General features: G+C 37.2%; 2 protein-coding genes across 2 annotated transcripts in view; one reads left to right on the forward strand and one right to left on the reverse strand.

Moving 5' to 3' along the window:
* Positions 1 to 23270, reverse strand: part of LOC126865696 (autophagy-related protein 16-1) — a 601739-nt gene that overhangs the window by 296592 nt on the left and 281877 nt on the right. The gene's annotated exons all lie outside the window — the stretch shown is intronic.
* The window catches only part of LOC126865694 (uncharacterized), a 182588-nt gene that overhangs the window by 150044 nt on the left and 9274 nt on the right, over positions 1 to 23270 (forward strand). The window contains exons 4-5 of the mRNA XM_050618509.1: positions 10409 to 10745; positions 12841 to 13506. Of these exons, the coding sequence (XP_050474466.1) occupies positions 10409 to 10745; positions 12841 to 13506 (1003 nt within the window). The remainder of the gene's footprint in view (positions 1 to 10408; positions 10746 to 12840; positions 13507 to 23270) is intronic.

Below are 23270 nucleotides of genomic sequence, written 5' to 3' on the forward strand. Positions count from 1 at the left end.
AAAAACCAATCGCTGCATGAATAATTTTTCACTGAACCTTATAGTTTCAATATTATATACTTTATGCAAGTACAGTTAATATATTCGACTAAAAAGTGGTACTTGATGCCTTTATCATAAAAACATGTATTCGACAGAAATTTAATAAAAAATCTTCTATTAGCTACCTTGTTATAAATTTTAGTAAAGAAGCAAATTTATTTTATGATATTAACAAGAGAAAGATTTCTATCTTCAATTGCACTTGATCATCCTGCACCATGTATCAACGAAGAATTAAGAATTCCTAATAAATGTTCAACTAACTAAAAATTTCTCTTATAGAAGAGCCGCGTATTGAACGATCAGAACAAGCATGTACATAATGTCTATAAACGGGGCTATCGAGCGTCGTTAACATGAACTGTTACAAGAACTCCTGATAGAAACGAATTCCACGATAAGTGGAAGTTCGCTCTTTCTCTCTATCGTTTTATCGTTTGCCTATACAGGTTACACCAGCGATGATAGCAGGAAATTTCTTACCTCCAACTCTCGTCCCTTTTTCCTCTCTCGTTCTTGTTTCTCTATCTCTCTCACAGTTTCTCCAAGTCTGCAACTCTGTTGCAGCGATTTGCATATGCAAATGGAAGCGATAGAAGTAATTAATTCGCAATCAGGCTGGCCTTACCGTGCTGCTATATGTATTCGCTATGATTAGAAACCACAATTCATTAGCCGTAGAGATATTTATTAATTAGCATCGTGAATGTAGGCGTACACCTTCGATAGCAGATTCAATTCTCGTCATTAGATACACTTTCTTTTGTTTCTTCCATGCCACCATCGAATCTATTCGTCCTTCGATCTTTCAAACCCTTCACGAGAGAATATTTCTTAGTTATGTAAAAAGCTTCTCCAATCAATTACTGGTAATAGAAATACCTTATCTTTTGTGATCCTCTTGTGAAGAATAATACTATATTAGAATTGGACTCATATTGCAATTCACAAATTTTCACAAATTCATCAACCTATCTCTCGTTTAAACAAACAAAAACTTTCATATGCCAAGGAAATCCTTAACATAAAATTATGCATATTGATAATTCCTTTATATTCCCTCTACATTTAAGAATCTAACAATTATTTCATACTTTCTTCGCATTTAAGGAATTCTTTAACGATAGAAAAACACGATTAATGAACAATGCGATAGAAAGTACGATAGAATGACGAAGATAATACATCAACATTGGTGATATTTTAAAATACAATGTTGTTTATATATAATTCCAAATATAATATTCTTCCACGCAATGAAAGGAACATAAAGGTCGAATTTCTTCAGTTTTTATCAAAAGATGGAAATGTTAACACAGGCGACAGTTCGTTCGAACGTCATCTACAACGTAAAAATTTGCCGTTGAGTCGAGTTTGCGAAGTTTTCGCAGCACCCTATTTCTAAGACACAGCTGGGCCCATATCTTAACTGCCTGCTTGCTGGCCGACAAAAGCGCTATACCGATGTTCTGAAACTCACAAGGTAGCACCTGTTACACCCAGAACGTCGTTGATCGACCTTAGAGCCAGCTGGGCCACCCGACACACCCTTACATTAACTTTATCGTAATTACATCGGGCGACTGTACTGTACATATAAACGCTAATACCAACGAACGTAGGAACTGCGTGTGAGTTGCGTTCGTGTGTGCGCGTCCCCTAGACGTGTGTATCGTCGCTGTAACGTCTAATTCCTTGCACCTCGAGGTGCTTACCGAGTTCCGAGGAAGCAACTATGCAGCCTCTATGCTTTATTTTCTCGCAGCCAGGTAATTCAAGCATCGCGATTTCTCTTGAATCGTCGCCAAGAAATATCGCGCACAGCTATGAGGCAACGTAAATGCTGCCACATGATTCCTTAGAGTTCCCTCAAGTGATTTCTCGAACCTTTACGATCAGTTCTTCGACCCCTTTTTTTCTTCGAATAACATGATACGAGAGCGCAAAGGTAGCAAATGCTCGAGATAAGATATATAATATATGTGCACACGTTGGTAGTAGGAAGTAGCAGCACCGCAGGCTTGATTCCTTGATACTTTGCACGATATAAGAGGCAAAGGGTTAATTCCGTGTTCCCTGACAATTAGCTTTGGTTTCTGCTACCAACGGCCATTTATATTCTTAAACGTTACCAACGCTTAATGCTTTCTTACTACTGTACGTTAGATTTATGTGAATAGAGATGTAGAAAGTTAAAGCGTGATACAGAATGAAAATAGAAAGAATTCTTAAGAAAAAATAAGGAAGAAAAATGGGTCTAATCCAATTACGAGACTGTAAATTTATTTGAAACTTATGAAGGAAATATGAAACGCTTAAACCATTCGAGACCGGCGACTCAGACGTTGAGTCACGCAACCTATTTTTCACTAATTGTGGACTCAACGTTAGCACCATTTACGAAAAATTTACCGACCAATTCTTCCGTAACTAAAATAGTTAAATCGGAAGAACGAATCAGATGTTAAGATAAAGAGATAGATCGTAGAATGAAGTGCCGAAAGCATAGCGTACACGCTATCCCCAAAACGAACTAGAATAGGAATATTAAATTCGTAAAAATGAATTACCACAATACAAATTATAATCGAAAAAGCTATTGCACCACTGAGAACAGCTTTATCGAGATACACGAATCTCCAATTCGTTAATGCTTAATAGAAATACAGTGAAAAAATCCCTGCACCCTTGAATTCCTAGATTACCCCGACAGCTTGGAAAAACCCTGATAAAGAATGTACCGTTTGCTCTTCGGAATAGTAGTTGTAGAAGCCAGAGTCGCCGAAACTTTTTCCCTGCCGGTGTCGTTTTTCGTCCCCAAGGCCAAGTGATCGAGATGGTGACGAGGGGAGGAAAGAATGGAGAGAAGAGAGAGTCAGAAGAGAACGAGACTGGCGAGATAGAAAGACGTAGATGCGGTATCGGATGCGAACATCGCCGGAAAACGGACGACTCGTAGTGGTGCACTTTGTTCGGCCGATAGATAGGTGGAGAGCGGAAGGGAAGCAGAGAAGTGGGATTGGAGAGAGGGTTGTGGAAGACGAGGGCAGCAGGGTGGGTTATGTATTGGCACATGAACGTAATTGTAGCTATTTGTCGGGAAAGCGAGAGACTGGAGAAACGCTAGCAGGGAAAGAGGGTGGTGAGTGCTGGTGCAACGGGGAAAAGTCGATGTACAGAGGGATGAAACGGATGGTAGAAAGAGAAAGAGAGGAAGAGAGAGAGAGCAAATTCGAAGCGTGGAAAGGGTGTCTCGTCCAGTAGTCGCGGCTGAACGCGCAATGCATCACGGGATTGCGTAGACGACGTATATCTCCGAGTAATAGCACATGGATACTGGGTGGGATACCGAGATCCCAGCTCGTGGCTGTTCGTAACTACCAAAATGTCCGTTCAAACTCCTCTTTCCTCCCATTGGTTATCTCCTTCGATCTTGACCTATCTTTTATCTCATAGCCTTTTACTCCTTTGCAGTACTTTCCCCGTTTTGTCTTATCCCTCTACCTATTACTTAACACGACTCGACTTTTTAATACTTAGGAAGAGTGTCGTCGAACGAATTAAATAAAATATTTATTGAGTCGATTGATACTGGTTGAAAAGCGGGATGATCGAACCTGGTTGATCTACGATTTTATTTAGTAAAGGTAGATATTTATAAACGATTCGATTGATACTGGTTGAAAAGCGGGATGATCGAACCTGGTTGATCTACGATTTTATTTAGTAAAGGTAGATATTTATAAACGATTTCGTTTCAACTACGATATTCTCTGTATCAAAATTTTCGAGACATTTATGTCACCTGTGAAATATTTTTTAATCAAGAGCTCGAGAGAGAATCGGCTGCCTATTTCGCATAAAAGTCGGACGAATTTAATATTTCCAGGAAGCAGGCGAACAACGAGGTTCATTCCAGTGACGTATAGTTTTGATATACGTTTACGAGTAACGCATAAATGGAACGGTCGTTGTATGGTAGAGCATGGGCATACAATCTGGAGTTGATTAGTTTATTCCAAGCCGAGAAAAAATGGATGCAGATATGAAGCCGTTTCGGGTAGTTCGGTACAAAGAGCCGGGACTCGCCACTAGCTTGTTTTTGCCAGACGATCATTAATATAACCGCTTATCCTCTCGGATTGTGTTCCGACGTCGAGTCGTGGGCGTAAAAAGGGACCACGAGGTTATAAAAGAGTAATGCAAATTAGCGTTTTTCAGCTCGTATACCGGTATACGAATACCGGTGTGCACCATAAAGCGCAACATATGTGACGTGGAACAACGAATGTCGTATTGCACGGGATCAGTTATCCAATTCATAGTCGATCTGCCTTTTAGAACGCCTCCTCCTCGTTTCGCCCTTTATCGCCTATAGACTGTTAACGGATCAATTTAACTTTCGCAACGTTTCCTAGCACGGCTATTTTCGTCGAACTCTCCGCGGGCCAGATGACATCGACAAACGTAACGCAACGATGTTCCCGCGTCCACAATATTTTATCGCTCCCGCAGGTTTGCGACGAAATTTTCCTCTTCGCCGCGACACGCCCGCGGAGATTTCATTGGTTCAGCTGGAAATATATGGCACTGTGTGTTCCAAGTGTGATCGAGGATAGAGATCGTTCGACTGCACGGTGAAGCTATAATCGTTTGCATTTTGATGCGCGAATTTGATTTTTAATAGACTGATCATTGGATATAATCTTTATAAACTAGCTCACCAGCTGGATACCTGCCATAGAAATCTTTTACGTCTATGCTCTGTGTGTCGTATGAAACGTTTTGAAATTTCATTAGCGTTGTTACGAGACACGATTGTCATGACGACGTTGATCAAATTTAAAATCAATCTTAAAATGTATATAAAAATGACAAGATACACTATTCTTCTAGCAACTGACGCAGGAAAATTTGTTATATATCAAATTTCCGTTTTGTGTGAAAAACAGAAGGAAGAGAAAGATTAATTTCATATTCGTAGCGACCTTCAAGCACGCCTTGAATTATCTACATTGATAGACTTTTTAGCTTCTTTCAAGTGTAAGTTACGACGTCGATTTCCAACATGCAATATCAATTCTAAGCAGTCGAATAAAATAAACTCAGCAACAGAAATAAATAAAATACCAGTCGACCAGTGCTGGTGTAACTAACACAAAAATCTTGAAAATTCTTAACGAAATATACGCATATGAAATAAAATCTGGTACTAAAACCGTGTTTTTTAATTCGACGAAGAAATCGGCCTTTTTAATACCTGAAATTACGTGAAATTCTTGCGTCTCTAGATGGCACGACGCCGGACGGGCGCGCGGGAATGCCACTCGTGGTGCAAGTACGAAATTTTTCTTCGAAAAAATTACGTCAGGAAAGCGGCTTAAATACCGGTAGAAATTCAATTACGGTTGACAAGCCGCAAGGACTGTGTACGCCGTAAATGGTGCTCGTTGCGTTCCGCTAAAATTACGAAGGGAAATGCGTCTCTAATGCTCAAACACGTAAAAAGTCGCCTTTTCTCTCTCTCTCTCTTTTTCTTTCTCCCTCGTCTTCGTGGGGATCTCACTGAATCGCATTTACTTATTCGATTTATTTATTTGACCCGACCCGGTTGCCAGCCAAGCTTCATCGCCTTCGTTCCTCGTTCGCGGCTGGATGGAAATTTAATGCAAGTTAGATGCGTCGAACACAGTCGATTCGTTTGTATTGAAACGCCTCGTCCTGCCGCGCGACGAATAATTTGAGATTCATCGAGATGCAGCGGGCCGAGTCACTTGTAATTCTTTTCCGTCGTTGCCTCCAGCGCAGCGGCGCGTTTCCACCGTCCTGACTCGTCTTACTCCGCCCCAACCGCCCCTGATCCGCGCTGTCTTTTTTGTCTCGCCATTTGTTCGAAATAGTCCCGGCGTGGAAAGATGGTAGGTGGAATTACGATTGGCGAACGGAGAATGGGAGCAATTGTCCTAGGAGCTGAAGCAAGAGGGAAACAGTTCGGCTGGAAAAAAGGGGATGAGGGTGTGGTCGATAGAGGGGGGTGAAACGGCACGCCCGGACATCGCTCTGTCGAAGTTAACTTCGCATTTAACATCTGCCTGGGAGGTTAAAATTTCCCTCGAGGTTTTAAGTCGTACGGCAACGGTATATCTTTTGCCTCGATTCGAGAAAAGAAAAATCAGTGGTGACTTTATCGTTCGAAGAGACGGTCGCTCACTGGTCAACTTCTTGCTTATGCACAGAACAAAGAATAGATAACATTAAATGACAGTAAAAATTGGACTGTGCATTGAAATGTTTCATTATAGCGTTAATCAAATTTTTAAATGATTTATGAAACACACACATACAATGTGAATATGAAAGTTGTCTATGATAAATGATGAATTTCAAGAATTAAAAGGAAGATATTAAAAGAAGAGGATGTATTAAAAATGAATTTTAAAGATGGAAAATCGAACCTTAAATTTTTTTAAATTTAATAAAATAAAATTTGATGGAATTTACGCAGCATCTAATTTAAAGAATGTAAGTGTTACAGGTGATGTATAAATATCTATCTGCTGCCATAAGAAGCCTCCTGTTTCTGCATACTTTTTGACATGTCTACAGAATGAATATTAAATTTCAAACAAATGCTCAAAAAGCAAATGATCCACAAACAGCTATATTGATTTCGAGTTCTTGAATTAACTATTGTACGACAAAATCGATAGATATAAACTTACTTTATAAAAAACAGACGATTAGAAATTTTTTAAACATTTAGCAAGAAGTAAAATAAAATGACAAAACAAACAAAATCAAACCTACGTATATTTGAAAATAATAGCAGATTGACAGACAGACTTATGAAAAATGTATTCGTCGAAGGGGAAATAAAGAAGGCGTGTTTAATTTCTCCATTCGAATGGCAATATTGGTGGAGCGGCAATTTGCGCGAGGAAATATCGTTTGACGTTTCTATTAAAGATCGATGACGATCAGACCGATGCGTAGCCGCGCGTAAATCTTGTCGCGCCACAATCACAGACCGGATCAGCGAATCGGATAAAAGTAATTCGCGATAAAAGCGATTTCCCGAACCGCGTGCGCGGAATGAATAATAAACGCCGCTGGAACGCGCACATCGTGGTCCAATTATTCGAATCGCGAACAATTCTGCCGAAACTTGTTGATTTAACGAACAAACAGTCAACTAGATACGTCCGATTACGAAACCCTTCATTTCTGTTTGTGCTGTTTCATCAAACGATATCATTTGAATTTGATCAATTCGATTGCCACTGGATCGATAAAAACAGCGCAGCCACTGGCTTTCCGTTGAGACCACCGTGCAAACGATATGTTTGAGACGTCGCGTAGTTCTCTCAGTTAACTACATTGTTCAACGACTTAGAGATAGGATTCGGGAGTTTCAATTGAGTTTTTCGTCGAAACGATTCACAGAAATGTTACGTCCTCGTTCCGAACTCTGTGAGAATACTTTCTAGCTTAAAACTAGTACTATACTATCGTTCGATCTATCTACGATAGTATCCTAATAATAACCGTATAGCGAAATAAAAGTTGCCGAAACATTTCATTAAAAGAAAATTGGTGGAACATTTTTATTAAAAATATTTGAAAACATTCTAAATCAGAATGAGTGGTATGTACCTTGAATTTGGTAGTTATTCGAATCCACTACACCTATTTGTGTTTAATTGAACATTGCGAAATTTTTTGTTAAAAAATATTCCAGATCAAAATGTGTGGAATGTTCAAGCGTAAAGAATAACATTTTATAGTTAATTGGATTTACAATTATTTCAATCGTTTATACTTGGGCACCAGGGTCGATAGTCTTCTCTGAATTTTTTGACTCTGCTCTGTTTTTTTTTTTTTTTTTCATCTTTTCTCTAAATTTATATTAAAATTACTATCGACCGTAACATTTTTCTGTTCTATTAAAGAACTTCACCTTCAAAGAATCAAGTCACTCAGAATACGGATTACCGAGTTGATAAGGAACGTCTCGTTGGCAAATACGATAAAAAGAAGCTCTACGATAATCGCGAGACCTGCAGACGATTCGATTATACGTTCGACTCAATGGCGGAGTTTATCGCGACGAACCGCATAAGGGCGCGGTGATTTTTCGACTTGGATTCCCTTGGACGAGAACTCTGAGAATATTGAAATCATAACGTACCAGCCATGAATATTATTCAGGTCTTAAGGCAATATAATCCAAAATCGATCGAGCGACGTGGAATACATTTGGCTCTCCGCTGCTCACTTTGAACCTGATGTTCGAGGAATGAGAGAAGCATCAATGTTCTAACCTAACTTTAGGTGCAAGACGATGATGATTTAGTACTTCAACTTTTCATAATCGAAACTTTTAAATTTCTTTGCTTTTAGTTTGATATATTATCTATTCCATTCTATTATAATGGAAACCGTAGAGATTTTATCTAACAATTATTTGTAAATTATTAGAAATATAATATAAAAGATGAAAGAGCAAAAAACATAAAAGACTACTCTACTCGGCTAAGTAAAATTACAATCGAAATTAATTTCGAATCATATTTGAAGATAAAGGATTCAGCTGTATAAAAATTTCGACAAAATTTGTTATTACTTGTTCTATTCATAATTTACAGGAATCAATTTTAATCATAAAAGTTATTCGTATTCCAATTATATCATATTACTATTAGTAGAAAATTTCATATTTTCATGAACACACAATTTAGGAAACAGAGCCTAAATTCTTATATGTACAAGCATTTTCCTGAATATTTTCTATATTTATACATATTACCTGTATATCATGTAAATTTTTGCGTCTGTAAAAATGCATAAACATTAGTGGCCTAATTAATGTAAGGTAAACAAGAATATCACTCTTCTCACTGCGTTTACATCTAAAATAGTGAAAAAGGGAAACTAAGGCCAAGCAATCAAAAACTAAACGTCTTTACTTCCGGAGAACTATACGTTCATTACACGCAAGCATTAACGAACATGGACAAAAACGAAGAAGAGATAGGAAACTGCTCGGTTGAATCCTCTGTAAACGCTGGTAAATTAGTGTTTTCGCAGTTGAACTATGCACTATTACGGGGCACTATTACTAGCTAGCATGTAATAATTGCTTCGACCTACGGGCGCCAGGCGTCTTTGAAAAATAGAAGAAAACCCACTTAATACGCTCGTATATTTTACCGTGACACGTTTAGAGAGTGAGCGGTTCTAAACGCAATATTTCTGTTTCACGCCATTAAAGACGGGTTTCTTGTTGATTAAACGCACCATAGAACAATTTCGCTTCGTTTTACATTAACAGTCACTGATCTTCCGAGAAATATTAGTGCCGAGTCATGTACAATAACTCATGAAAGTATTCGAACATTTGTAAAAACATTTTATAAATATCTTATTTGTTGAAATTTTGAAATTTTATTAACGCTGTGATGAGACTCCACTATCGTGATTATGTATATTGCTGAAGTTTCAAACATACACACAGCATGCTATTTAGTGCATGTAATGTGTTTTGCAGAAATCGTGAAATATTAATAAATTTCAACATTCGTCAGGACTATCGTTAACACTTTATTACATTTCAACCTGACTGTCCATACAGTATACTGATTTTACATTAGATATGTTTGCAATAAATAATATTGTTTGCCAATAATATGATAGTATTATCATAGTATTAGTTTCAAGATGTTTTATATAATACATGCAATATATGCATAAAAGTTTTCTATGACAAGTGTTTAAGCACTGTAATGTGCTATAGATGCAAAGTAATTGTGTCTGCGTTCATATAGGCATTGTAGTTCGTTTTAATGACAAATTTGCGAGAAGCTACAGTGATTCGTTCAATTTGTGCTGTCGCAATATTTGGGAACGTAAAGCTCGCAGTTTTGTGGAAATTCATTAGTTAGCTTCTATTACAATTTCCCCTATGGACTCTGTGATTCCGCTTTGCGTCATTGAAACTTAATATAGTTACACACTGTTTCATCGGAATCCAGAGGTTTGCTTTCTCTGTTACTTACTCCGGCGGTTTCATGTATTAATAGTCGCAGTAGCTTAATAGACATAGAAGGATTCTGGTCATTTTGTCAGATGTTGTGCAACAGGTCAATTCGTTTGACAGTTCGATGGAATACTGGGTTTTAGTGTGAAACATAGTCATTGCATATGGTTTGAAATGTCATTTCTGGACTAATGAAATTATTGGTGCATTTGTATACGGATTTAGAAGATAAAGATCAAAATTTTAAGTGAGCATACTTCTTCTTTTTATTCAATATATTCAACATAGTCCAAGAAGTGGTAAAAAAAATGTTTTTTCTTTTTGTTTCAGATCTGCCAACTACGCAAACTCAACGAAACAGTGTGAACTTTCAGATATGGACCGGCTAACCGTTGCAGGATCAAGCGCTTTCCAATCTGCTAAAGATTTTGATTATCTAGAAAACCACTGTGTGGACGAACCGGTGAAACTTTGTGAATTCAAGAAGCTGTCTGGGCGTATCTTGAAAACTGTGGATTCCGTATATCAAGATGTTGGCAGTGCAGAAGAATGCCGAGAACTTTGCTTGAACTCGCCATTCCGTTGCCATTCTTACGACTATGGCGACACTGGTGATATGGTGTGCCGTCTTAGCCATCACTCCAGAGCTACTCTTTCGGATATTCAGGTAAAATATTATGCCAAATTATTATTTCCTTGACAAATTATTTTCAAACAACTTCCACTTGGATTTCTGCAAATCGCATTTGTCACTGTCTCTGTATCCTGTATTGCACCGGACGAACAAAAGCTTCAGCAAAGGCTTAATTAATTAACACCGCAACAACTCGCCATATTAATAGTAATATTGAAAGTCTGATTGATCGTAACCATAATCATTAAGTATTTAAAAAGATAGGACAAAAATTAAGCGAATAATATAGAGACAACTGAAGCTTAAAATAAATCCTACTTGAAACATATCTAACGATAATAAAATTTAGTACATCGACGAAGTATTAAATTTTTCTCCCAGAACGAAATTTGTTTCATTTAGAATAAAGATACTAAATTAAACTTAAAAAAAATAACAATCTGCATCAAACTACATTTTAATTTTAAAGTTAATATTCTCAAAATTGGAACAGAATTGCTATTTTTTATTCAACCAAAATTTACAACAGAATTTTTCTATTAGTCGTTCATAAGAAGAAAAAATAAATCGAGGACTATGACGCCACGTCACGTTTAATTCTCGCGGAACAACTGGTCGTTTGTTCGTTTGGTTCATGTTTAATAAAATGCTATTTCGCGGCGTTCCTGCGAAATGCCGTGGGACGCTGTTCGACAATGTGAGATTTCTCGTTACGTGAACTTACTTTAATTCATTTGGCACGACGAAGTAAAACAATTCAACGTCAATTCCGGGCATAGAATTCGCTTGGAAATCGTAGACCACACATTTCACCAGTTCTACCGTGCACCACGTACTCTTGAAAGGTCCGGTAGGGATTTTCTGTAAACGTGATTACATTGCACACGTGCAAACCAGGTCGAACAATTCGCCGAGAGCGCATTCATGGAAAATCGAGTTTCCATCGCAGATGCTTACCCTATCGAGCCTGTGGGTGGCTCTTCAGTTTGCGCATATGAAAGAACGGGTATCTCGTGGTCCTGAGAAAGTCAAGACAAAGACTTTTCTTCTCGCCAACCTGTTGAAGAATCGGCTCGCTCTATTTCCACTAGCGTTCTACTATGTCGAACTGAATCACTAGTACTTCTTCCTTTTTTTTTTTCTTTTTTTTTTATAATACGTATCGTAAATCGCGTCATGGTTCTTATCGCATCTTTATTTCTTCTCGATTTGATATACGAGAAGTCCTTTAAACCGTAGGAAAGAAAAAAAGTCATCCATTTTGTCATTTAGAAGGATATATCGATAATATAATATTGCGTGATATGTCACCATGGATAAAATATTGGAACGACCAGTGGTATTTTGGATGACGTACTCTCACAACCTTCGGTCCCTTATTCGTGTCGTTAAAAAGAGCATAAACATTTAAACGTGGCAATTTGAAACTCGTTTCCTATATCATTATATGTCTTAAATAATACGTTAGGGTAATTGTATAAAGAGGTAGTATCTCAGAGTTGATGCTATAATTTTGGTAATGAACGAGCAAAACCTGGCTTGATGCATTTAGCAATTTGTTAGGGGATAAAACGATAAACAAGAACACATTTGTGACAGTTTAAGTTCTGTAAATAGCAGGCAATTATAACACTGGTTAGCTATTCTAGTGGAAATATGCAAATTGTTATTACCCCATGGACACAGATTATCGTATTATCGAGAAGAATTGGCAAATTAGCATTACAAAATGACATACATATACTACTACAGTTATGAGATAATTTGGAATTTCGTGGAACGTATATCACAAACCACCATCATTTTTGATATAAGATAGAAAAATGTTTTTGACCATGTAATCACTCAGTACACGTTAATCTCGTATTCGAATAATTTAAATATTCTACCATTATAGTCGATACAAAATTACAAAATTACACATCTGCTATACCACATAAGAAGTTATGATACGTCAGGTTAGCGTTTAACATTTAGTGATAAATACAATCTCAGGTGGTTCGAACATTTCAGTAGTGATACATTAAAGCATCACGAAGAAATAATGGATTAAATTACAAACAAACAACACAGAACTAAAGAGTTCATGATATAATGATAACAACGGAAAATTCATGCTTAATTTCAGGAACCTTATCTTGACGTGCCTGAGGGCTCAACCTACGAATTAAGCTCTTGTTACAACGTGACGATCGATTGCCGTGCCGGCGACATGGTGACAAGAATCCAAACGAGCAAATTGTTCTACGGCAAGGTGTACGTGAAGGGTTCGCCAAATTCGTGCGTACAAGACGTAAAGGGCGCCTTGGAATTCGAGTTACGAATGGCTTACGACGATTTGGAGTGCAACATCAGACAACAGGGTTTGGGCAGATACTTAAACGACGTGGTGATCCAACACCACGACACCATTGTTACCAGCTCCGATCTTGGTTTGGCTGTCACCTGTCAATACGACCTGACCAATAAAACAGTATCGAACGAAGTCGATCTCGGTGTACACGGTGATATAACGCCCGCGTTGTCCGAGGAAGTGATCGTCGACTCGCCGAACGTCGCCATGAAGATCACCGATCGTAGTGGAAACGAAGCCATCCCATCAGCCGAAGTCGGTGATCCGTTGGCACTGAAGTTCGAGATCCTCGACCCTAACAGCCCGTACGAGATCTTTGTACGCGAGCTAGTGGCTATGGACGGCGTGGACTCCAGCGAGATAGTCTTAATTGACTCGGATGGCTGCCCCACCGATCACGTCATCATGGGTCCGCTCTACAAGTCCGCTACCACCGGCAAGGTAAGTTCCAGGCTAATGGTTATCATTTATCGTTAGCTGTAGCGCGATGTGAACCACAACGGCGCCACCATAAGCACGCCAACTTCTCGGTAGAGACTTTTTAACGAGATCGTAAACGGTTACGTACGGAATTAGTTTCTTTTTTCTTTCTTTTTTTTTCTCTTTTTTAAGGAACACGTGTCTCGTTACCCTCGACACTCTTTAATGGTTTCGATCAAGCTTTTACTCCGCAAAAAGAAAATTGGGTGCTTCGAACGTATTCATAGAGCTGTTTATGGAGCAATAAGAGTTTATTATAGAGCGAATGCCAATACAAGTGGAGCTCCATCTATCTGAACATGACGAAGGACACGCAATTCACTTCGTATAATAGAGTTCTTGTAATATGAGGTCAAGACATTTTCTCCCCTATCTACTAGTACTTGTCATTCACACGATAATAGTTCAAATCGAGGGATTTAATCGACAGATCTATTTAAAGGGCATTAATTAAAATTTCGTTTCAATTAACGTCCGAACTACTAAGTCAAAAGACATAAAGTTCGCAAATTACAAGTTCTGACATATTCTGTGCAACAGCTGAATTTGTTTGGCTATCGCACGATCACGTTAACGTCTCGATCAAACCTAAGCGTTTCGAGGAATCCACTGTCCTAAAAATCCTCTAAATAACTTCTTTCAAAAACATTGTCGTCACGTAACACGATCATAAATCACTCTATACGACGTCATTAATGAAACTACTAAAGACTACGAACGATACGTAATCAAGGAAGTATATGTTAGACAAGACTAGAAGACATCAGCTGTCACAACAAGAACTGTTATTACTCGCGTCGGTTTCAAGATGTTTGTAATTCCTCCTACACGCGCTTCTCGGAGTTAATGATAAAAACGGGGATAAAGACCGATTCTAATGTGACGAACATAGCAAGTCAGTCAACGAGGCAACTAATAGAGATGCTTGGTATCGATAATGTCGATACTTGGCCAACGAGCGTTATAGGAACTTGTGTTACGTTGTTTCGCGTTCATAGGTACATTCTATAAGGGTTAGAGGAAGGAAAAGGGGAGGGTTGGAAGAAATTGCGAGTCAACCAGTCAGTCCGACTGCATGCTAATCAATCACTCAAACGGATTTTACGACGGGAAGCAATTTGCTCGCGCCATAACAAGTCGTGCTATGGATGCACCGCCGCGCTGTCTTAGCTATAGCGCTGCATGATGCGTTGATAACAGCTTCGGGGGCTCGTTATTATTTTCACCGTGTAATGCTAGCTGTCGTCTGAAAATTTGGAAAGCAAACAGCTCTTCGTCACGGTTGACGTAGAACATGATACATGGGCATGTTATAAACGCAATTGTGCCTGCAAATTGGCAAGAATACTTGGTTATGCAGACAGCTTCTGATGAATGAAATACGTTACATCGAAGTAAAAATTATTTGGTAATAAATAGACTGTGAATTTTTATACATTTATGAGCGTAATAATAATATAATTTCCCATGTACATTCCGTTTTTTAATTATATTCGTAAAAATATGAATTTACATAAATATTCTGTCTAGTAATAAAATAATTGTGATAGTACGAATACAATAATTTTCTAATATAATTCTCATTCTTGATTCTTTCAAAGAAAGAAATTCTTCGAGCATCTCAAGTTTTTCCTCTGATTGAACTAGTGATGAATATTCGTATCTTAATTTGGAAATAATTCAAAATTTTTCTCTATTACGAAGATAACGTGAAGATCATTATAATTATAGTATAGGACTGCCCAATATAACGATGTGGAAGGAAGATTTTATTGTTTCGTGGAGACAGAACGTGTAAAACAGATAGCAAGGTAGTGACAACGTAAATAAAACTCCCTTGGGTTACCTGGACCCATGTATTTCACTTACGAGTTAATGCAATATCACTTACCATATACCCCAGAGATATTTCCATTTTGATTTCTGCTTCTAAAGAAGGGAGAAATAAAGAACGAACGTTATGAAAATCAGGATCGTAAACTGCATATTTTCCATTTTTTCCCTTCATATCGTTATATTAACGTTGATAATATTTTACTTTCATATAAGAAAAAGTCCTTCCACTAACATATCTTTGTTTAAAAAAATTCTATGAACAGTTGCAATTTTGAATGATAAAATTGCAAAATTTATCTTCCTACGCAAATCGCCGAAATTTTTTTAAAAATTAACGGGAGTTAACGGAGATTCTCTCGTATTCAAGAATTATTAAACGTTCGCTGAAGATAAATCTCCGTTCGACGTTTTGTTAAATTTCTCAACATATTTACAAGATGTTAAGGTATAAATAAAGTAGGTGGGGGAAAGGGGAAATATTGGATATGCATCGATGTAGGTATCAAGACGTTGATCAATGATCGTACCACGCCCAATAACCAAATGGATGACATTATCGATGTAACAACGATTCAGACATTCGAGCGTGCATGTTATAGTGTCAAAACATCGCTGAATCATCGGCGAGACGTAATTCCACGCGTGGAGTGCAAAATCTCTCGAAGTGTCAGCGAACTACAAAGAATAAATTAATTTTGTAATTGCATTACTACCACGGTGAATCGCCATAGAATTTGCCCATTTACCCACATCACGGATCACGCATCGTAGAAACTAATTTGCATAATCTAAAAATTTTCACCGCTGTACGTATCAACCCTCTCGCTTAAGTATTATTTATCGTTCGCCTCGTTTATTCCCCTATTTCTCTAGCGAAATGCATTAATCATCGAAAGATTCTGTTATTAAATTCGGTTTAATGAAATAGAACGTTAAGTAGAATAAACGTGCGTACGAGGTACGACACTCGAAATTAATTATAGTAATCAATTACATGCAGAATTTATATGATCTTGAAAATGTAAGGTATAACGTAATGAATCCTTCAGCAAATTGCAAATTTCAATTATACTCATCGACCGCTTGTTATGATTTTATATTGGACGTCAGATGAAAAGCTTCTGGAAAATAAAACACCAGAAAGATGATTCGCCTTAATCATCAAGAATGATGGCGCATAACTGTCTTAACATGATGTGAGAGATCGTTCTCTCCAGTAATGATCATTCCTTCCTCATGAGAAAGCGTAAAATTAGCCCCGCGATCGTGTTGACGAAGGAAGGATACAATCTGTTCGACAGAGCTAGATACCTAGGGAATGTTACAGCTGGCCGCTAACCATATTGGATAAATTGAATGTAACATATAGCAAATCTACCTTAGAAAATTAGAAATATTGGGTGATTTAGATAGATTGAGAACACAGAGTAAATTAGATGGTTCGGGCATCTAGACAAATCTATTATTTTAGACTATACCTAAAATAAATTTTAAGTATAATATATAAAGTCCTTCTTTAAGACTTTCTTTTAGAGAATTTACCTATAGTTTTGGTTAGTGTAATTCTTGTTTCACCATATAATTTGTTCGCGAAGTACCAAATATACGATATAATATAATATAAAAGATAAGGTTTAACAAAGAAGGAACCTCAAAATCGGTCTGCGATTTCAGCTCGTTAACTTTTCGCTGTATGAATAGCCAGGCTATTCGTTAAAAATTAAAGCCGCATCGACGAATAATGACATACGACTATCTTAACGACGTGAAAGATTATTCGTCCAATAATGATCGTTCCTTCCGTGTGTGCCGCATAAGGAAGCACAAAATTAGCTCCGGGACTCTTGCATTAGTACGTGGAAGACGGTCGGTGCTCGCGAGCCCGAGCATCATTAATTCTTGCAAATTTTATCGGCATCCGATCGTCGCGTAAGATAAGAAACTTCACACGTCGTATGATTTAAGAGGTAGCCGTCATAGTCACGAATGATTTCAAGTTTTCTAACCACGATATAATTATGCTCCTTAAGTGAAGTTCGCGCGTACGAGATCCATCCGGTCCGATAAGCTCTTGAACCTTCGCCATTTTTTCCAATCGCTCCGAGTTCCTCATCAACTCGCGCGAATCTACCGATCGCCTCCGATAAATTAACAGTGTTCCACGCTTGCTAACGTTATGTAACCGAAATTTTTATCAAAGTGTTCAATTATCTTGGCGAAGCTGTCTATCGATCTTTAAGGTAGATGTGGATGATGAATCGCGCTGCCGGATAAACGTGATAATGTTTATTTAAACAGGAAAGATAACACAGAGAGATTTTATACAGTGGAATAGCGAACGAAGAGAAACGAAGTACCTATATAGTTTAACCTCAAATATATGGTATTCCGATATTTTGCTATATACTTCATGATTTAGCAGGCATATAATATTTATATACTGAAGTATGTTCGAAAGTATTCATATTATTAAAGTAAACTAATAGAGAACTTTTCTTTGTACGCGAAGAAACTGTTAATAATCTGAAATTTTGTTCTCTGATTATTTCTAGGATAATTGTTTTATTAAAAATATCTATTATCTTTATAATACGATTTTAATATATGAAAATCAAATAGATCTTATTAAATTATCTTTCTATAGTCTCGTGATACATAAATTAACAGTTTCAAAGTATTTTATCATATTTAGAAAAGTCATGGATTCAAGGGTAAAAGATAGTAATATTTTGCTAATTTTTCATTATCGTATCATACGAACAGCAAAACATCTGATCTCTTCCCGAACGTCTCAAAGATAAAAGTTCAAAATTCTCCTTCAGGATAACCACTGAGTTTTATTACCAATTGTTTCGTATTATCAAAGCAATGGCTAATGGTTCACAGTAAATCTCACTTCATCGATTTCGAAGAACACGTTCACCAGTTTGAAGGTTGAACGTCCTACGAGATCTTGTACGCGATTGATGCTTCGGCTGTCGACGAGTAAAACAAACGGATCGTTACGATATAGTCGCAGGTAGAAAGAAGAATGCAAGGATAGGGGGCAAGAGGGGGAGAGGGGAGAACAAGGGGCATACCGCCTCGTTAACTCTTCGTTCCACATCATTTGCTCGCGCGGGTGCGGGCGCGCCACGGAGCAATATCGCTTTATTAGAAAGTAATAACAGTCCCGGCTTGAAAGAAAGAGCAAATTTATATCCGCTAATTCAGGAAAGATGCGGCACATCGAGATATATCACCGAGTCGTGTACACCCTTGACACCCCTCCTCTGGCTGAGAAAGAGAAAGAGAGAAAGAGATCCGTTCCATTCGTACCACGATCTCGTCCCGCGCCGATTCCACAGATCACGCGAGCTAACCTCATTTCCTCCCGAGACTTGTCCAAGTAACGAGGCCTGGATCTACGAATAGCTGCTTGTACGTGCCCCCTCGTACACAGGAAATTACAATTCGTGGAACAAGAATCTGACTAGAAGAAGCCCTGCGAATAGCTAGACAGCGCTACATGGACACTTGTGATAGTCTTCCGAGTACATAGAGTGTTGCAAGAAACGGCTCGAAGACTTTGTCAGCTTATAACGCTCGTTGAGAGGGAAAATATGTAACGTCCAAGCTACTAAGCTTCGATGGATAGCTAAACATAATGTGGACGTAGATGACTATAATGAAAGTGGTACGGTGAAAATAGATTGCCGTTTGTAGAGATAGTGGCGAATTTATTCTTGAGCAGAATGTTTATAATTTGCATAAGTATTTATGTTGAGGTAGAAACTTGAAACACTCGTGTATTAAGATATAACCATTTAGGTTTTATCATGCCTTGAACCATGATGGGTGCATCTATAGATAGGAAATATTTACGATACGAGGGAAATATTTACGATCAGAGTGCCCTGTGCAGTCCAATAATTGGAACAAGAGTTTCTAACGCGCTGCGCACATAGCTATTAATTACATTTCTATCGTAATAAATAGTAATTTAGCTAGAAGCGCTTCGTCAATTTTTAGATACATAACAAAAATTAGAGTTTGAAAATCTAAGTGCCAATCGCAATAAATTCTAAAATTATCCCCTTAATGGAAAATATCAAAAATTTGTCTTCACATTTATAGTAATAAATAATCTCTTTCTCGAGTAAACAACCGCTGAAACAATTTAAAAGAATTCTTGGTGAAAAAATGACGGATGTAGTTTTTTCTAAAGGACCGTTGCTTAAGAATGCGTTAAGTGGCTGATTTTCATTGTACTGCTCGAACAAAGAGTCGTATACTTATCATGTTAACCATGGAACTAGGTTTTCCCAGACTACGAGTGAGTCCGATTTTTTTTTCGCTTTATCCATTCAACGACGTAACGTTACTCGTTAATAATTTCCGTTGCTTTTTACGGGCACAGAATTGAACGAAGGAAAGAGGGATCATTAACGCATAGAATGGTTGATTAAAGCCGTGGAAGAGATAGAATTGGAACTTTAGGATCAGTGAGAGACGAACGTCGAGACTAACAATTATAAGGATCGTTAGAAGCGTGTACGTTAAAGTAAAATAAGTGAATGAATTATTCGGTGAGAAATAATAAAGTATGTAGAAAGAATGAATAATATAAAGGAAAAGGACATTCCACAAAAGTATTTGAACAGTCAATTATTCATTATATGATTAAGCTGAAAATTTAATGAAATTACCTTCACGCATCAATTTTATATCTAAAATCAGTATTCACAGTGTACAATAATTTTTTATCAAGCGTATATTTACAGTAAATGTGTGCTATAATTCTATAGTATATTCACAGTTGGCTTCTAATTTCTATATTTATATCTTTCGGATTGTATCGATATAATTATAATAGTCGTATTTCTTACTTGGATCGCGGATTTTTATGCGTTTATGAAAAATTTGAATATGTAGAAATATTCATATAGTGTATACGGGATAAGTAATATGCAAAACTATAACATTTTTGAACCAAACTCTTTCAAACACATATTTAGAAAGTAAAATAAATTTCTATTCAAGTTTCATTCCTTTAATTGTGCCCATGTATTTGTATAAAAATCCACAGTCTATGCGCTACAATATCAATGAAATTTCAAAATATATTCATAAAGGTTTTCTATGATAAATGCTCAAATATTTTCGTGCATGAAACCCCTTTTGGAAACCACAATTGCCGCCGGTGAACTTCTCACTAACCAGATAGCAGAACAACTTTTCACCCAAATAAACACACTGAGTTGAAACAAAAGAAAAAGAAGAAAAGGACAAAAAGACGATTCTCTTATGAAAATAATCCTTCCCCTGATACCTCCACCCTCTTTTACGGCCTTCTATGACGTGAAATGTTGCAGCACGGAAGAACAGTCGCAATCTTGTTAATTATAAATGCTTATTACAAAAAGACTGAAAGAAAGTCGGATATTAAAAAAGGATTGTGTTTAATATCTTCTACTTTATTTCAAATGAGATAAAAGCTTGAGAAAAATATATTAAACAACAAATCTTTCATTATTTCTAAAATTTAAATCATCATTTAAAAAAGAACATTTCCTGCCAAATTATTAATATATAGGGTATTTTACATAACTGAGCAAAGTCATAGCTTTAGATCAACAGAACATAGACAAACATTTTATTAGGCAAAATCATATGATTTCGAATGGCGCATGAAAAATTAAGACTGGAAATATTAAAAAAATGTTAATGTTTTGTATTTATTCTCTATACAAAGGTATTAAGTCACTTAGCTCTGAAAATTCTTAGTTGAAAACATATTTACAGCTTAATTTTGTGAAACTTAAGAAAGAAAACATAAAGCAGTAGTCTGGTACTTACATTTTCCTCATTTAATTTTATCTTTAATTGCTTTGAACTGTCGTTTCATTTACTTGCCTGGAACATCTTGTATATATAGTAAATAATACAATACACACATATATTCGTAATACGATAATTGAAAAAACTCCATGAATATCATCAGAGGGTTTAATTCGTTTACCCGATGAGATTACCCATCGATGATTCGCTTCCTTTATTTGTAGCCTTCAGTAATTTGATTAACCTTGAAATGGCAAGAAATACGAAACATGGAAGAAACACTCGGTTGGACCTGAAAGGCCTGGCAAAAGGATTCGTCTCGTCTAACTAGGAATTTGCCAAAAGTCGGGTTTTCCGGTATGTCTGTCACGTAGCCAAGCCACGGTACCGGGGCTCTTCCATTTCACAACCGGTTTGAATGAAATTGGAAACATTTCTCAGCCGCCACACTCGCTCCTCTGTGTAGACACTGGTATAAGCGTACAATATACAAGGTATTTCATGACATATGAGTCCTACTTTGAGTGTACGTTTACGAATTAAAAGCAAACGTCTTCAAATTTTGGTTAATTTTTCCAGTTAGATTACTATTTGTTTCCGATCGTAAAAAGTAATATGCAAATTTAAATAGGAATTAAATAAGTTGGATGCAACAGTACTTCCATTAATATGATTCAAAACTCTCTGAGTTGTCTTCCGGATAAAATATACACCTCTTTTCCATCGTATTTTTCCTGTTTTCTCGTTTTTCATTGTTTATGTAAATGGTACCTCTACGTAGAATATTTCAACAAGTTAGTTTTCTATTTATGTTAAAAAAAGGATAAGAAGCAAGATTATACAGAGATATGTACATTTAAATTTTAAGTTTTTAAGTGTTGTTAAGATAATTCTTAACATATTCGTAATATTTCCTTGTTTTGTTAAATGTGTTAAATCAATTATTTAATCTGGGAGAATATCTCACAATAATTGTTTAATCTAGACATCTACTATTTCGCAAATTTTTTAAATACATAGGCAAGAAGATAATAATAAAGTACATTATGCATTTCCTAAATTCATACTTAAATGAGGAAAAAAAGTTAATTATTTTAATAATATATCAAAATATAAAGCAGAACATATAACGAAACTATAATTAGACTCAGACAAAAACTTCACTGCTATTTAGCCTGGACGGTAATTCATTATCATTTTTTCATCTACGCATCCTAAATTTTGCTAATCTCTAAATAGTTAACCGATTTTCAAATTTATCCTTAGACAAGCCAAAAAGTATTACTTCAAAAACATCGTTACCAAATAAAAAGTGACAAAACAGTAATTCTAACACAAGAGTAAAAATCCACTTTCCCAAATTACATTCGCGAATAAAACTACACGTAGCGATCCATTTTAGCATACTGTCTCAAACTAATAGGATGAAGGATCAAGCGGAAGCGAGGACGAACCTGTACCTCACCGACGCGAAGTGATCCACGGCGTGGTACATTTATGACAGCTCCGTCTACTACGTTTTACGGGAGTACTGTCATCACTCTCGAGTTTGCTACTAAACGCAGTCGTCGTCGATGTCACGTTCGTCGACGGTTGCCGTGTATTCCGGTTGGTAAGGAACGTAGAAACAGCCCGTACCAGATGCCGCGGATACACCGTGCACTTCTTTCCTCGCGTTTTACTGACCTTCGTTCTCTAAGGCTTTCCGCCGGGCTCTCAGCGTCGGCTGACATGGAGTTAATAAAGTTCCGCTCGTTCCGCGAGACGCGTTCGCCAAAGAAACAGCTAAATGAAGCTGTACGTGGAATGAAGCATATTTTAATGTCTTACTTCTTACCCCTCCCGGAACCCTCTACCCCGATAATGTACGTGCTCGGTGTGTAAATACGGTGAACTTGGTAATGCGCCGCAGAAACCAGTTTCAAAGGAGCACACGCGCGTGGCGCTAAGCGCTTTATAACTAAAACCGATCGTGAATCGTGGAACGCGATTCCCAGTTCGATGAGGAATCAGTAAAAGTGAACGAAACAACCGATGAAACGAATTGATTTCCTATAGCGCCACAGGTT

This window comes from Bombus huntii, chromosome 5, assembly GCF_024542735.1.
Source record: "Bombus huntii isolate Logan2020A chromosome 5, iyBomHunt1.1, whole genome shotgun sequence".
Classification (NCBI taxonomy): Eukaryota; Metazoa; Arthropoda; class Insecta; order Hymenoptera; family Apidae; genus Bombus; species Bombus huntii.